We start from the raw sequence: 18,256 nt of genomic DNA on the forward strand, positions 1-18,256 counted from the left end.
AAGGGAATAAAATAGCACCTAAATATTATGCTTTAAACATTTTTAGCTTTTTTTCGTCTTCAGTAATCAGAAGCATACCTGACATTGTTCTATTTGGTATTTTTAACCCAAAAGTATACTATGTCAGTACATCAAAAATTTTTACAACCGTGTTCATAGCGTGAATGCACACGTAAGCTTTTCACCGTTACCAACAATGCCATAATAAACGTTTCTGCACATGTACCTTTCCGCACATGTGCTCTAAGCTCTATTTTACCTTCACTCTGACCTGCTTGAGTCTGAGCTCCTGTATATGGTGGCTGCTGTGGCTGAACTCCTGGTGGGTGAGCTGCAGAGGAGGAGGAAGCAATGCTGTCGGGAGTTCCTGAACGGTCTTCGGCAGGAGCACTGGGTGGCCCTGGGTGGTCATGAAAAGTCAGCTCAGTTTCTAATACAAGACCTGTCCCCAACAAGCTCAATAATAAGTTTGGTTAAGAGACTAAAAATAAAAGTACTATAGAATAAGCACAACCCAAATGCAGCCTTATATATTGATGTATATACTTTTTTCCTTTGCTCCAATCTCTCAAGAATCCAAAGCTACAACTGGAAATCCTTCCTTGTAAAGTGTGGAGTGCTACATTCCTGAGTCCTAAACTCCCCCTGCAAAAACCAAAACTCACCTCTGCGATAACAGTATCCACCACTTTATGTAATCTATTTTTAGATCAACCAAAAGTATCATTTCATTCTTTTTTTTTAAATAAATTTATTTATTTATTTATCTATTTATTTTTGGCTGCGTCGGGTCTTTGTTGCTGCGTGCCGGCTTTCTCCAGTGGCGGCGAGCGGGGGCTACTTTTCGTTGCAGTGCACAGGCTTCTCATTGCGGTGGCTTCTCTTGTTGCAGAGTATGGGCTCTAGGTGCGTGGGCTTCAGTAGTTGTGGCTCACAGGCTCTAGAGTGCAGGCTCAGTAGTGGTGGTGCGCGGACTTAGTTGCTCCGCGGCATGTGGGATCTTCCCAGACCAGGGCTCGAACCCATGTCCCCTGCATTGGCAGGTGAATTCTTAACCACTGACCAGGGAAGCCCTCATTTCATTCTTCAATGGGCCTCCACTGCCCATAAATCAAGTTCAAGCCTCTAGCTTGGTATTCAAGGGTCCAAACATTTCTCACAATTCCTCTTCTCACATGCCCTTCAGTTAAACTAACCTATTCCCTATTCCCCCAATAGATCTAATACTTTCTCTGCCTCCATTTCATTAATCACTGTTCCCTTCACATTTTCACATATCTAAATAAACATTCCTTAAAACTCAGTTATAACTCCACACTTCTAGTAAGGCTTCTTCACCCATAAATACTTTTCTTCACTTGTGAACTTCTATGGAGTATACTTTTATTAAGACCCTTACCAACTTCTACTTTGTATTTCTGAAGAGGCCTCATCTTCCCTCTTAGACTTGGAGCTCTTTGGGCCAGGTCGCTTTCTGATTCCTTCCATCTGCCTCACAAGACCTAGCTCTCTTACACATGGAACCACTCAAAATTCTTCTAAAATAATGAACAAAGAAGTAAATGGAGAGAATTTGCTACAGCTCCCATACTGTAAAAAGACATTCTGAAGATAACTGTAGATTATAGATATGTTGACTTCTTTAAGTTCTTTTTGTTTGGGCAATATAGAAGAATGGTTAAAAGCACAAGTTTTGGAGCCAGACTGTCTAGGTTCAATTCCCAATGCTGCCACTTAGTAGCTGTGTAACTCTGGGCATGTTACTTGATCTCTTTCTGTGCCTCAGTTTCCTCATCTGTACAAAAGAAATACTAATTCCTACTTCATAAGGTTACTGTAAGGATTGTGAGTTAATAAGAGCTTATAGCAAATACTTATAAAAGAGGTTATGGGGGAGGGGCAAGAAGTATAGGGGATTAAGAGGTACAAACTATCAATACTATATATAAAATAAGTAAGCTACAAGGATATATTATACAACACAGAGAATATAGCCAATATTTTATAACTATAAATGGAGTATAACTTTTAAAAATTGTGAATCACTATGTTGTACACCTGAAACTTTATATAATATTGTACCATCAACTATACCTCAACAAAAAATATTTTAAAAAGAAATATATTAAAACATTATTTAAATATATTAATATATTTAATATAAAATATATTAAAAATGAAAATTAAAAAATGATTATATAGCAAGAGCTTATAAAAGTGAATACCACTTAGAAAGCTCCACATAAGTACTTGCTATTACTAGCAGACTAATTTCCCTGAGGGCCAAACCTCTATCCTTTGCACTGGTATATCCCAGAACTTAGCACTGTATTAGAGGCACATAGGTGGAAGCTGATAGTCCAGATATTGATGAGAACCTAAACTAGGATAATGGTACTGGTAATGCAAGAGAAACTGATGACTGCCAGAGTAAAATGGACAGTTGCTCCTGCGTACCACCATTTCACTGATATTTATCAACATGTAGACAAATAAATACACACGTCCCTTCTAAGAAGGATAACACAGATAATACAAACACACTATGTTATTATCCTAAAAAAATATTACTTCCACTCCTCTTTTCTTCCTTGTACATAAGCTATTAGTTAATGTTGCTTTTCCTATCATAATAGTTCATCCCTCCATGTACACATTCACTACTGTAGCCAAGTTTTTCACATCATAACCTGAGTAACTTCACAAAGTATCCTGGCATTTTCTATGTGTACAGTTTTTCCTACTTCAATTCAACATACAAAGCTACCAGAAAAATGGTCTTCAAATATAATATGAATCACAGTAATCATATTAGTCTGGTCTATACTATATTCTAATCAAAAATTTTAAGCCTGACCTCATATATAACTATTTACTCCCTCTATCTGGCGTATCTTGAAGTCTTAAATATTACGAAGCTGTAATATTAACTCATATTTCAGTTGCTCTAAAAATGTGTTTTTCAGATGGACCACTTATGTGATGTCTTCTTTTACCAAGAACATACATCATGTATAAGTATTCACCTCTCTTTTTCAGAATGTCACACAATTCTCTTTAATAAATAATCCCATAAAAGTCTCAAAGGATTTTTTCTACTAATTTTCTTTTTCTATCTTTCCAGTTACTGATAATGGCAAAGTAAACTGATCAGGTAAAACCTCCCACAAATAACTTAAAAACGTGGACAAAATAGAAGAAAACAACTATTTGAAATGACTAGAGGTCAGCCAAATGTCAGCAGACACCAAGAGTTTACCCCCCTGGAATTACAACAGGTGAGAATTGCAAACCCCAACCTCTGCAGCTCGAACCACAGAAAACCGGTGTTAACTTCATGGTTGGTCAAGCAGCCAGAAACTTGAGGGGAAAAGCCCTTGAGTTAAGAGAGTCACTGAAGGAATGAGACCTAAAATACGAGTATAAGCTCAGTCCCAAACCCCCAGCTGACCATGGGGGTAGGAGGGGAGAGGGTGACACCAAAAGGGCACAGAAGAAAAAGCAGCACACCTAGAGCTGAAAGGACTTAGCAGAGCGGTCAGCTGCTATAATCCCAGGAGGAAGAAGGAGTAATTTGAGTAAATACTAGAGCAGCAGTAACAAAAAATCCTCACAAGAACCTAAAAGAATTCCAAGTCTTTGCTGAAATAGCTCAGCTGGGAGAGCATTAGACTGAAGAATACCAAGTTATTAGAACACATTAACCACAATGTCCAGTTTTCAATCAAAAACTGTCAGATGTGCAAAGAAACAGGAATACGTGACCCATACTCAGTTTCCCCTGAGGGAAAGAGCAGAAGAAACTGACTCCAAACAGGCCCAGATGCTGGATGTAGCGAACATTTCAAAGCAGCTTTATAAGTAATTTTAAAGAATTAAATAAAAATACCTTCAATGAATTAAAGGGAAATACAATCTTAATGAATGAAAAGGTAAGGCATCTTAACAGAAAAAACTAACACTATAAAAAGAACCAAACGGAAATTCTAGAGCTGAAAGCACAGTAACTGAGAGGTAAAATTCACTAGAAAGGTTTAACAACAGATTGGAAATGGTAGAAAAAAATCAGTGAACGTGAAGAGTGATCAACAGGAATCATCCAATCTGAAGAACAGAGAGAAAAAAGAGTGAAGAAAAATGAACCTCAGAGAGCCATGGGACAATCAAGCTCTCCAGTGTACATATAATTGGAATCCCAAAAGAGAGAAAGCAGAAAAAATGTTGAAGAAATGATGCCCAAAATATAAAAAGAAAGCACAGTATAGATGCTGTTTTAAGGTTAAAAACATTCAAAAGAAGCAGTTTCTACACTAAATTAAACCAGAAATCTTCATTTAAATTGCCTTAATTTAAGATCAAAAGAAAGAATATCAAATATAATTTAAATCCAGCAACACATCTGAAATAAGATTATAAATGATTCAGATTTTTTAAAAAATAAACCCTCTGAATTCTACTTCTGATAAAATTTACCTGAACCAACAGAGGTTATTCTTTAAAGAGGACAGTTCTATTGCCTGGGAGAGGCCATGAGAAAGCTTTCCAGGGTGCTGGAAATCATCTACATCTTGATCTTGTTAGTATTTTACATAGGGTATGTACATAAGGTATATATGTGTGTGTGTGTGTATATATATATATATATATATATATAGGGTATAAACATTTATTGAACTGAACTCTTAAGATCTGAGCACTTCACCATATCCAAGTTATCTTCCATTAAAGAAGGAAAGAAGGAAAGGGGAGGAAGGAGAGGGGGAATAAAGGATGGGAGGAAGGCACTAACTTACCTGAAACCTGATCATCTGTTAAGCCAAATGCTGACATGACATTTTTATTGATTTCATCTTGGTTTTTTAAAGGATCAAAAGCTGACATACTTGCTGCCATAACCTGAGTAGACTGTTTCCCAGAAGAATCAGAAGCAGCAGGCTTTTCTTCCCTACTATCCACAGTATCTATAAAAGAAATAAGCAAAAACTTGTTTCTATTTTATCTATACTCAATAAGGCCTATAAAATATATGACAGCAAAATATATATGTGCATATACTCTGGAATGTTGAGGGTATCTCTGAAAATAGGATTATAGATAATTTTACCTTCTTCTTTGTACTTGTTTATATTTTTGTTTGTAAAATCAGGAAAAAAGGTCAAAAAGAGATGCAAAATAGATAAAATTTCTTGAGAAAGCTATTATGTATGTCCTTCCCTAAGAATTATCAGATGAGAAAAAAAATACAAGCACCTTTACAGACAGAAACATTTTTATCCTTCTTTTTGAAGACCTATGACCTATATCCTAATATCAGACTCATACTGTGCACTAATGCTTTATTTTCTAAAAGGATAAAAAAGCTTAACTAAAGTTATGATATCAACTTCTATGTTTTATTTTTACTTGTCTTCTGGTTCATTATTAAAGTACATGGAAACCTCAAGCCAATGCATACTTTTAATTTACTATGTCTTCCTTTAAAATACTTATTACTTATTACAGATAAAACGATATGTGTCTGAGATTTGCTCAAAATAACATGGGGGGGTAGAAATGTGTGCAAGTATAGATGGCATGATACTATGAATTGATAATTGTTGAAGCTGTGTGGGTTCATGAAATTCATTATAGTATTATGCCTCTGTTTGTATATGTTTCAATTTTTCCATAATAAAATATTTTGAAAAATAGAATTTTAAACATTATGAGCAGGAAAAATTTTAAACCATGCTTTTCTTCTAAGGATACTACGGTACTAAACAGGCATTTACACTACCTTGTGAAAGAAAAGGGGTTCAAGAATAACCTACATTTTATAAATAGAAACTTAAGGCCAACAAATAAAAACAAATAAAAACAAAACGAACAAGTTAACGAAAAGAATACTGCTAACCACTTACTCAAATAACAGACAATTATCAATTCCTTTCTGTTACCAACCAAGTAAATGAACATCAGTTATTAAATCATCTCTGTGATCAAGACCAAATTTATCTTGTGAAAAAATGTACGGACTAAGTGGAATATAAGCACACATGGGCTTACAGCTCTCATTTATTCCTATCATTGCTTTAGTTACATTAATATTTCCTAAATTTCTGTAAGAAAGCTTCTATAACTACTGCTTTAAAATAAGTCTGCCAGTCATCCATCTTCCTCACCAATTTCCCTCCTCTAATTCCAAGGCCACATTCCAAGAGCACATCACACCAATCTTATGATTATTTCCCCTCACAGTGCTACCTTCCACTACCTATGCATACTTCCACTTAGGGCAAACTAAATTCACCAGGGAACACAATGTATGTCCACTAGCTCACTACTTCCTCCAGTAGCTACTGCAGAGCTACTGCTACAGGTCAATCCAGTATTTAAGGTGGCCTACACATCATCTGCCTCATAGAGGAAAGCAAATGTCCAAGCAAGTGTCCAAGGAGTCCATTACAGAGGTAGAGTGCTGAAAAACATAGGTAGCTATATTTTTTTTTTGCGGTACACGGGCCTCTCACTGTTGTGGCCTCTCCCATTGCAGAGCACAGGCTCCGGACACGCAGGCTCAGCGGCCATGGCTCACGGGCCCAGCCGCTCCGCGGCATGTGGGATCTTCCCAGACCGGGGCACGAACCCATGTCCCCTGCATCAGCAGGTGGACTCTCAACCACTGCGCCACCAGGGAAGCCCAAGGCACAGCATTTTAAAGAGCACTGACAGCTGAATTGTAGTTTTGTTTTTTGTTTTTTTTTTTGTGGTACGCGGGCCTCTCACTGTTGTGGCCTCTCCCGCTGCGGAGCACAGGCTCCGGATGCGCAGGCTCAGCGGCCATGGCTCATGGGCCCAGCCGCTCCGCAGCAGGTGGGATCTTCCCAGACTGGGGCACAAACCCGTGTCCCCTGCATCGGCAGGCGGACTCTCAACCACTGCGCCACCAGGGAAGCCCCTGAGTGGTAGTTCTGTTTGGTGAACCAGACTTTCAGTTTCTGATGTAGCTTTTTGGCCTATTTTATGCTTGTTTTTTTTTCTTGAGATTATAAAATCAGAATATGTTCTAAGAGCTTACAAGCTTAGGAAATTTCATAAAATAGGTAAGCAATCTAAGTACAGGAGAGAAAAAAAAAGTTACAACCGTCTATAAAAATAAAGCATAGGGCTTCCTTGGTGTTGGGTGTTGAATTATGATAAAAACTCTCCAGAAAGTGGGCATCGAGGGAACCTATCTCAACGTATTAAAGGCCATATATGACAAACCCACAGCCAACATCATTCTCAATGGTGGAAAACTGAAAGCATTTCCTCTAAGATCAGGAACAAGACAAGGATGTCCACTCTCGTCACTATTATTCAACATAGTTTTGTAACTGCTAGCCACAGCAATCAGAGAAGAAATACAAATTGCAAAAGAAGAAATAAAACTGTCACTGTTTGCAGATGACATGATACTATACACAAATAATCCTAAAGATGCTACCAGAAAACTACTAGAGCTAATCAATGAATTTGGTAAAGTTGCAGGATACAAAATTAATGCACAGGGCTTCCCTGGTGGCACTGTTTTAGAGTCCACATGCCGATGCAGGGGACATGGGTTCATGCCCTGGTCCGGGAAGATCCTACATGCCGCAGAGCGGCTGGGCCCATGAGCCATGGCCGCTGAGCCTGCACATCCGGAGCCTGTGCTCTGCAACGGGAGAGGCCACAACAGTGAGAGGCCCGCATACCGCAAAAAAAAAAAAAACAAAATTAATGCACAAAAATCTCTTGCATTCCTGTACACTAACACCAAAAGATCAGAAAGAGAAATTAAGGAAACAATCCCATTCACCACTGCAACAAAAAGAATAAAATACCTAGGAATAAACCTACCTAAGGAGGTAAAAGACCTGTCCTCAGAAAATTATAAGACACAGATGAAAGAAATCAAGGGTGACACAAACATATGGAGAGGTACACCATGTTCCTGGATTGGAAGAATAAATACTGTGAAAATGACTCTACTACCCAAAGCAATCTACAGATTCAATACAATCTCTATCAAATTACCAATGGCATTTTTTACAGAACTAGAACAAAAAAATCTTAAAATTTGTATGGAGATACAAAAGACTCCAAACAGCCAGAGCAATCTTGAGGGAAAAAAATGGAGGTGGAAGAATCAGACTCCCTAATTTCAGACTATACTACAAAGCTACAGTACTCAAGACAATATGGTACTGGCACAAAAACAGAAATATAGATCAATGGAACAGGACAGAAAGCCCAAAGATAAACCCAAACACCTATGGTCAACTTATCTATGACAAAGGAAGCAAGGATATATAATGGAGAAAAGACAGTCTCTTCAATAAGTGGTGCTGGGAAAACTGGATGGCTACATATAAAAGAATGAAATTAGGACATTCCCTAATACCATACACAAAAATAAACTTAAAATGGATTGAAGACCTAAATGTAAGACTGGACGCTATAAAACTCTTAGAGGAAAACATAGGAAGAACACTCTTTGACATAAATCACAGCAAGATGTTTTATGACCCACCTCCTAGAGTAATGGAAATAAAAACAAAAATAAACAAATGGGACCTAATGAAACTTAAAAGCTTTTGCACAGCAAAGGAAACTACAAACAAGCGAAAAGACAACCCTCAGAATGGAAGAAAATATTTGCAAATGAATCAACGGACAAAGGATTAATCTCCAAAATATATAAACAGATCATGCAGATCAATATTAAAACAACAAACAACCCAATCCAAAAATGGGCAGAAGACCTAAACAGACATTTCTCCAAAGAAGACAAACAGATGGCCAAGAGGTGCATGAAAGGCTGCTCAACATCACTCATTATTACAGAAATGCAAATCAAAACTACAATGAGGGGGCTTCCCTGGTGGCGCAGTGGTTAAGAATACGCCTGCCAATGCAGGGGACACAGGTTCAAGCCCTGGTCTGGGAAGATCCCACATGCCACGGAGCATCTAGGCCCGTGAGCCACAACTACTAAACCTGCGCATCTGGAGCTTGTGCTCCACAACAAGAGAGGCCAGGACAGTGAGAGGCCCACGCACCACGATTAAGTGGCCCCCACTCACTGCAACTAGAGAAAGCCCTCACGCAGAAACAAAGACCCAACACAGCTAAAAAAAAAAAAAAAAAAAAAAAAAAACTACAATGAGGTATCACCTCACACCAGTCAGAAATGGCATCATCAGAAAATCTACAAACAACAAATGCTAGAGAGGGTGTGGAATAAAGGGAACGCTCTTGCACTGTCAGTGGGAATGTAATTTGATACAGCCACTATTGAGAACAGTATGGAGGTTCCTTAAAAACCTAAAAATAAAACTACCATATGACCCAGCAATCCCACTACTGGGCATATACCCAGAAAAAACCATAATTCAAAAAGACACATGCACCCCAATGTTCACTGCAGCACTATTTATAATAGCCAGGTCATGGAAGCAACCTAAATGCCCATCAACAGACGAATGGATAAAGAAGATGTGGTATGTATATACAATGGAATATTACTCAGCCATAAAAAGGAATGAAACTGGGTCATTTGTAGAGACGTCCCTGGACCTAGAGACTGTCATACAGAGTGAAGTAAGTCAGAAACAGAAAAACAAATATCATATATTAACGCATATATGTGGAATCTAGAAAAATGGTATACATGACCTTATTTGCAAAGCAGAAATAGAAGCACAGACATAGAGAACAAATGTACGTATACCAGGGGGGAAAGAGGTGGTGTGGGAGGAATCGGGAGATTGGGATTGACATATATACACTAATATGTATAAAATAGATAACTAGTAAAAACCTGCTGTATGAAAATTGATTAATTAATTAATTTAATTATAGAAAAAAAGCATAGAATGTACTATTCAGTTCATTAAGTAACTCAGATAGGACACAATGACTAGAAGGATGGCCATATAAAGAAACAATACATGATATGATTTCCAAGACGCGGAGAAGAAACCAATTTTTAACATCTTTTACATTAACATAGGTGAGATATTAACAATAAAACATATGAACACCTGGAAATAAACTAATAAAGAAAAGCAGTATGTGGAGAGAAATAAGTGAAGAGAAAGGTTGTTTCACCAAAACCAAAAAGCGTATAAATCTATTCCTTAGAGCAGAATATAGGCTACTGTAGGTTTCTGCACAGTACTGGCTCTACTTGTTGAATTCTGATCTAAGTTTCATAATATTCTACAGATGCTTTAACTCCTTCAAGTTATATGCAAATGTAGTGGTATCAGCATCTATGATTTCTTCTGGGAAAATGGTCGAAAGTTTTCTTCAGATCCTTGACCTAAAATTGGAGATTTTTGTTTAAAGATATTTGTTTGGAGAGATAGGATTCAAAAATGCCATTTGCTTTGACCTGAAATGTAAAAGGTTTCATCATAAAGAGGCCAGAAGGATCTCACTGTAGTATTTCAGCACATCTCTTTAGTATGTTCTGAAATCTGGAAGTGAAACTAGAAATTACTAATCAATCACCAAATATTTATCAAGGCATCTACCACTAACACAATTCCACATGGCTGGAGGAAGAGGGAAATGACGGATAATGCACCTTTAACTAAATCAAACAAAACTCCACAATTTAAATGGGGCCAAAAAGAGAGTATCTCAGAATCTAAAGGTTGCAAGGGATTATACAATACCACTTTTCCACAAAACTATCTTCTATTAAGCCCCTTACAGCCAGTCATCCAGAGTCTATAAAATACTACTATTTCACAATATGGACAGTTTTAAGCATGTGAAACTTATATGCAAACACAAAAATTATTAAAAAAATAAGTTTATTTTTAAAGTGCAACATCTAATATTAAAAGTCGAGGAAAGCAACTCTTTTACAATCTACTTTCAAGCCATACTTATATTTCAGTCTATATTATATATTTGGTCCCCAAACTATATTCAGTTCCAACTTTGTCAATAAACCTTGCTTTAACTTAATGTAAATAGTACATATAAGAACACCTACTGAACGCGGGCATAAGACCTCAGACCTCCCAAAAGGCAAGAAACTCCCCACGTACCTGGGTAGGGCAAAAGAAAAAAAGAAAAAACAGAGACCAAAGAATAGGGACCGGACCTGCACCAGTGGGAGGGAGCTGTGAAGGAGGAAACGTTTCCACACTCTAGGAAGCCCCTTCACGGTCGGAGACTGCGGGTGGCGGAGGGGGGAAGCTTCGGGGCCGCAGAGAAGAGCACAGCAACAGGGATGCGGAAGGCAAAGTGGAGAGATTCCCGCACAGAGGATCGGTGCCAACCAGCACTCAACAGCCTGAGAGGCTTGCCTACCCACCCGCCGGAGTGGGCGGGGCTGAGAGCTGAGGCTCCGGCTTCGGTCGGAGCACAGGGAGAGGACTGGCGGCGTGAACACAGCCTGAAGCGGTTAGTGAACCACGGCTAGCTGGGAGGGAGTCCGGGGAAAAGTCTGGACCTGCCGAAGAGGCAAGAGACTTTTTCTTCCCTCTTTGCTTCCTGGTATGCGAGGAGAGGGGATTAAAATTGCTGCTTAAAGGAGCTCCAGAGACGCGAGGGAGCCGCGGCTAACAGCGCGGACCCCAGGGACGAGCATGAGACGCTAAGGCTGCTGCTGCCGCCACCAAGAAGCCTGTTTGCGAGCACAGGTCACTAACCACACCTCCCTTCCAGAGAGCCTGTGCAGCCCGCCACTGCCAGGGTCCCGGGATCCAGGGACAACTTCCCTGGGAGAACGCACAGCGAGCCTCAGGCTGGTGCAACGTCCCACCAACCTCTGCCACCGCAGGCTTTCTCCGCATCTGCACCCCTCCCTCCCCCTGGCCTGAGTGAGCCAGAGCCCCCGAGTCAGCTGCTCCTTTAACCCCGCCCTATCTGAGTGAACAACAGACGCCCTCCGGTGACCTACACGCAGAGGCGGGGCCAAATCCAAAGCTGAGACCCTGGGAGCTGTGAGAACAAAGAAGAGAAAGGGAAATCTCTCCCAGCAGCCTCAGAAGCAACGGATTAAAGCTCCACAATCAACTTGATGTACCCTGCATCTGTGGAATACATGAATAGACAACAAATCATCCCAAATTGAGGAGGGGACTTTGGGAGCAAGATTTATTATTTTTCCCCTTTTCCTCTTTTTGTGAGTGTCTATGTGTATGCTTCTGTGTGAGATTTTGTCTGTATAGCTTTGTTTTCACCATATGTCCTAGGGTTCTATCTGTCCATTATATTTGTTATCTTCTTTTTAAAAAATTTTTTTCTTCATAATTATTTTTTATTTTAATAACTATTTTATGTTACTTTATTTTATTTTATTTTACCCTCTTTCTTTCTTCCTTTCTTTCTACTTTTTCTCCCTTTTATTCTGAGCCATTTGGATGAAAGGCTCTTGGTGCTGCAGCCAGGAGTCAGTGCTGTGCCTCTGAGGTGGGAGAGACAACTTCAGGACACTGGTCTGCAAGAGACCTCCCAGCTCCACATAATATCAAATGGTGAAAATCTCCCAGAGATATCCATCTCAACACCAGCACCCAGCTTCACTCAATGACCAGCAAGCTACAGTGCTGGACACCCTATGCCACACAACTAGCAAGACAGGAACACAACCCCACCCATTAGCAGAGAGGCTGCCTAAAATCATAATAAGGCCACAGACACCCCAAAACACACCACCAGACGTGGACCTGCCCACCAGAAAAACAAGATCCAGCCTCATCCACCAGGAAGCCTACACAACCCACTGAACCAACTTTAGCCACTGGGGACAGACACCAAAAACAATGGGAACTACAAACCTGCAGCCTGCAAAAAGGAAACCCTGGTGGCGCAGTGGTTGAGAGTCAGCCTGCTGATGCAGGGGACACGGGTTCGTGCCCCAGTCCGGGAAGATCCCACATGCCGTGGAGCGGCTGGGCCTGTGAGCCATGGCCGCTGAGCCTGTGCGTCCGGAGCCTGTGCTCTGCAGCTGGAGAGGCCACGACAGTGACAGGCCCGCGTACCGCAAAAAAAAAAAAAAAAAAAAAACCAGACCCCAAACACAGTAAGATAAGCAAAATGAGAAGACAGAAAAACACACAGCAGATGAAGGAACAAGATAAAAACCCACCAGACATAACAAATGAAGAGGAAATAGGCAGTCTACCTGAAAAAGAATTCAGAATAATGATAGTAAAGATGATCCAGAATCTTGGAAATAGAATAGAGAAAATGCAAGAAACATTTAACACAGACCAAGAAGAACTAAAGATGAAACAAGCAACGATGAACAACACAATAAATGAAATTAAAAATACTCTAGATGGGATCAGTAGCACAATAACTGAGGCAGAAGAATCGATAAGTGACCTGGAAGATAAAATAGTGGAAATAACTACTGCAGAACAGAATAAAGAAAAAAGAATCAAAAGAACTGAGGACAGTCTCAGAGAACTCTGGGAAAACATTAAACGCACCAACATTCGAATTATAGGGATTCCAGAACAAGAAGAGAAAGATAAAGGAACTGAGAAAATATCTGAAGAGATTATAGTTGAAAACGTCCCTAATATGGGAAAGGAAATACTTAATCAAGTCTGGGAAGCACAGAGAGTCCCATACAGGATAAATCCAAGGAGAAACATGCCAAGACACATATGAATCAAACTGTCAAAAGTTAAATACAAAGAAAACATATTAAAACCAGCAAGGGAAAAACAACAAGTAACACACAAGGGAATTCCCATAAGGTTAACAGCTGATCTTTCCCCAGAAACTCTGCAAGCCAGAATGGACTGGCAGGACATACTTAAAGTGATGAAGGAGAAAAACCTACAACCAAGATTACTCTACCCAGCAAGGATCTCATCCAGATTTGATGGAGAAATTAAAACCTTTACAGACAAGCATAAGCTGAGAGAGTTCAGCACCACCAAACCAGTTTTACAACAAGTGCTAAAGGAACTTCTCTAGGCAAGAAACACAAGAGAAGGAAAAGACCTACAATAACAAACCAAAACAATTAAGAAAATGGGAATAGAAACATACATATCGATAATTACCTTAAATGTAAATGGACTAAATGCTCCCACCAAAAGACACAGATTGGCTGAATGCATACAAAAACAAGACCCATATATATGCTGTCTACAAGAGACCCACTTCAGACCTAGAGACACATACAGACTGAAAGTGAGGGGATGGAAAAAGATATTCCATGCAAATGGAAACCAAAAGAAAGCTGGAGTAGCAATTCTCATATCAGACAAAATAGACTTTAAAATAAAGACTATTACAAGAGACAAAGAAGGACACTACATAATGATCAAGGGATCAATCCAAGAAGATATAACAATTGTAAATATCTATGCACCCAACATAGGAGCACCTCAATACATAAGGCAAATACTAATAGCCATAAAAGGGGAAATGGACAGTAAAACATTCATAGTAGGGGACTTTAACACCCCACTTTGACCAATGGACAGATCATCCAAAATGAAAATACATAAGGAAACACAAGCTTTAAATGACACATTAAACAAGATGGACTTAATTGATATTTATAGGACATTCCACCCAAAAACAACAGAATACACATTTTTCTCAAGTGCTCATGGAACATTCTCCAGGACAGATCATAACTTGGGTCACAAATCAAGACTTGGTAAATTTAAGAAAATTGAAATTGTATCAAGTATCTTTTCCGACCACAACGCTATGAGACTAGATATCAATTACAGGAAAAGATCTGTAAAAAATACAAACACATGGAGGCTAAACAATACACTACTTAATAACGAAGTGATCACTAAAGAAATCAAAGAGGAAATGAAAAAATACCTAGAAACAAATGACAATGGAGACACGATGACCCAAAACCTATGGAATGCAACAAAAGCAGCTCTAAGAGGGAAGTTTATAGCAATACAATCCTACCTTAAGAAACAGGAAACATCTCAAATAAACAACCTAACCTTGCATCTACAGCAATTAGAGAAAGAAGAACAAAAAAACCCCAAAGTTAGCAGAAGGAAAGAAATCATAAAGATCAGATCAGAAATAAATGAAAAAGAAATGAAGGAAACGATAGCAAAGATCAATAAAACTAAAAGCTGACTCTTTGAGAAGATAAACAAAATTGATAAACCATTAGCCAGTCTCATCAAGAAAAAAAGGGTGGAACACTCAAATCAATAGAATTAGAAATGAAAAAGGAGACGTAAAAACTGACACTGCAGAAATACAAAAGATCATGAGAGATTACTACAAGCAACTCTATGCCAATAAAATGGACAACCTGGAAGAAATGGACAAATTCTTAGAAAGGCACAACCTGCCAAAACTCAATCAGGAAGAAATAGAAAATATGAACAGACCAATCACAAGCACTGAAATTGAAACTGTGATTAAAAATCTTCCAACAAACAAAAGCCCAGGACCAGATGGCTTCACAGGCAAATTCTATCAAACATTTAGAGAAGAGCTAACACCTATCCTTCTCAAACTCTTCCAAAACATAGCAGAGGGAGGAACACTCCCAAACTCATTCTATGAGGCCACCATCACCCTGATAACAAAACCCGACAAGGATGTCACAAAGAAAGAAAACTACAGGCCAATATCACTGATGAACACACATGCAAAAATCCTCAACAAAATACTAGCAAACAGAATCCAACAGCACATTAAAAGGATCATACACCATGATGAAGTGGGTTTTATTCCAGGAATGCAAGGATTCTTCAATATATGCAAATCAATTAATGTGATACACCATATTAACAAATTGAAGGAGAAACGCCATATGATCATCTCAATAGATGCAGAGAAAGCTTTCGACAAAATTCAGCACCCATCTGATAAAAACCCTGCAGAAAGTAGGCACAGAGGGAACTTTCCTCAACATAATGAAGGCCATATATGACAAACCCACAGCCAACATCGTCCTCAATGGTGAAAAACTGAAAGCATTTCCACTAAGATCAGGAACAAGACAAGGTTGCCCACTCTCACCACTCTTATTCAACATAGTTTTGGAAGTTTTAGCCACAGCAATCAGAGAAGAAAAGGAAATAAAAGGAATCCAAATCGGAAAAGAAGAAATAAAGCTGTCGCTGTTTGCAGATGACATGATCCTATACATAGAGAATCCTAAAGATGCTACCAGAAAACTACGAGAACTAATCAATGAATTTGGTAAAGTAGCAGGATACAAAATTAATGCACAGAAATCTCTGGCATTCCTATACACTAATGATGAAAAATCTGAAAGTGAAATCAAGAAAACACTCCCATTTACCATTGCAACAAAAAGAATAAAATATCTAGGAATAAACCTACTTAAGGAGAAAAAAGACCTGTATGCAGAAAATTATAAGACACTGATGAAAGAAATTAAAGATGATACAAATAGATGGAGACATATACCATGTTCTTGGATTGGAAGAATCAACATTCTGAAAATGAGTCTACTACCCAAAGCAATCTACAGATTCAATGCAATCCCTGTCAAACTACCACTGGCATTTTTCACAGAACTAGAACAAAAAAATTCACAATTTGTATGGAAACACAAAAGACCCCGAATAGCCAAAGCAATCTTGAGAACGAAAAACGGAGCTTGAGGAATCAGGTTCCCTGACTTCAGACTATACTACAAAGCTACAGTAATCAAGACAGTATGGTACTGGCACAAAAACAGAAAGATAGATCAATGGAATAGGATAGAAAGCCCAGAGATAAACCCACGCACATATGGTCACCTTATCTTTGATAAAGGAGGCAGGAATGTACAGTGGAGAAAGGACAGCCTCTTCAATAAGTGGTGCTGGGAAAACTGGATAGGTACATGTAAAAGTATGAGATTAGATCACTCCCTAACACCATACACAAAAATAAGCTCAAAATGGATTAAAGACCTAAATGTAAGGACAGAAACTATCAAACTCTTAGAGGAAAACATAGGCAGAACACTCTATGACATAAATCACAGCAAGATCCTTTTTGACCCACCTCCTAGAGAAATGGAAATAAAAACAAAAATAAACAAATGGGACCTAATGAAACTTCAAAGCTTTTGCACAGCAAAGGAAACCATAAACAAGACCAAAAGACAACCCTCAGAATGGGAAAAAATATTTGCAAATGAAGCAACTGACAAAGGATTAAACTCCAAAATGTACAAGCAGTTCATGCAGCTCAATAACAAAAAAACAAGCAACCCAATCCAGAAATGGGCAGAAGACCTAAATAGACATTTCTGCAAAGAAGATATACAGACTGCCAACAAACACATGAAAGAATGCTCAACATCATTAATCATTAGAGAAATGCAAATCAAAACTACAATGAGATATCATCTCACACCTGTCAGAATGGCCATCATCTAAAAATCTAAAAACAATAAATGCTGGAGAGGGTGTGGAGAAAAGGGAACACTCTTCCACTGCTGGTGGGAATGTGAATTGGTACAGCCACTATGGAGAACAGTATGAAGGTTCCTTAAAAAACTACAAATAGAACTACCATATGACCCAGAAATCCCACTACTGGGCATATACCCTGAGAAAACCATAATTCAAAAAGAGTCATGTACCAAAATGTTCATTGCAGCTCTATTTACAATAGCCAGGAGATGGAAACAACTTAAGTGTCCATCATCAGATGAATGGATAAAGAAGATGTGGCACATATATACAATGGAATATTACTCAGCCATAAAAAGAAATGAAATCGAGTTATTTGTAGTGAGGTGGATGGACCTAGAGTCTGTCATACAGAGTGAAGTAAGTCAGAAAGAGAAAGACAAATACCGTATGCTAACACATATATATGGAATCTAAGAAAAAAAAAATGTCATGAAGAACCTAGGGGTAAGATGGGAATAAAGACCCAGACCTACTAGAGAATGGACTTGAGGATATGGGGAGGGGGAAGGGTAAGCTGTGACAAAGCGAGGGAGTGGCATGGACTTATATACACTACCAAACGTAAAATAGATAGCTAGTGGGAAGCAGCTGCATAGCACAGGGAGATCAGCTCGGTGCTTAGTGACCACCTGGATGGGTGGGATAGGGAGGGTGGGAGGGAGGGAGACGCTGGAGGAAGGAGATATGGGAACATATGTATATGTATAACTGATTCACTTTGTTATAAAGCAGAAACTAACACACCATTGTAAAGCAATTATACTCCAATTAAAAAAATATATAGTACATGTCATCTGTAAAATGGAAAAAAATACATTTTTCTTTGCATATTATGAACACTG

General features: G+C 38.8%; 1 protein-coding gene across 5 annotated transcripts in view; it reads right to left on the minus strand.

Moving 5' to 3' along the window:
• TFG (trafficking from ER to golgi regulator) overlaps window positions 1–18,256 on the minus strand; it is a 43,367-nt gene that overhangs the window by 9,778 nt on the left and 15,333 nt on the right. For 3 of the 5 annotated variants that reach the window (XM_082654963.1, XM_082654960.1, XM_082654959.1), the window contains exons 5-6: window positions 4,794–4,961; window positions 260–400 (exon numbers count right to left, since the gene is read on the minus strand). In XM_082654963.1, coding sequence (XP_082511089.1) covers window positions 260–400; window positions 4,794–4,961 — 309 coding nt within the window. The remainder of the gene's footprint in view (window positions 1–259; window positions 401–4,793; window positions 4,962–18,256) is intronic. The other 2 variants (XM_082654962.1, XM_082654961.1) reach the window with 1 other exon arrangement.

The sequence above is a fragment of the Grampus griseus genome, assembly GCF_964374135.1.
Source record: "Grampus griseus genome assembly, chromosome: 5".
Classification (NCBI taxonomy): Eukaryota; Metazoa; Chordata; class Mammalia; order Artiodactyla; family Delphinidae; genus Grampus; species Grampus griseus.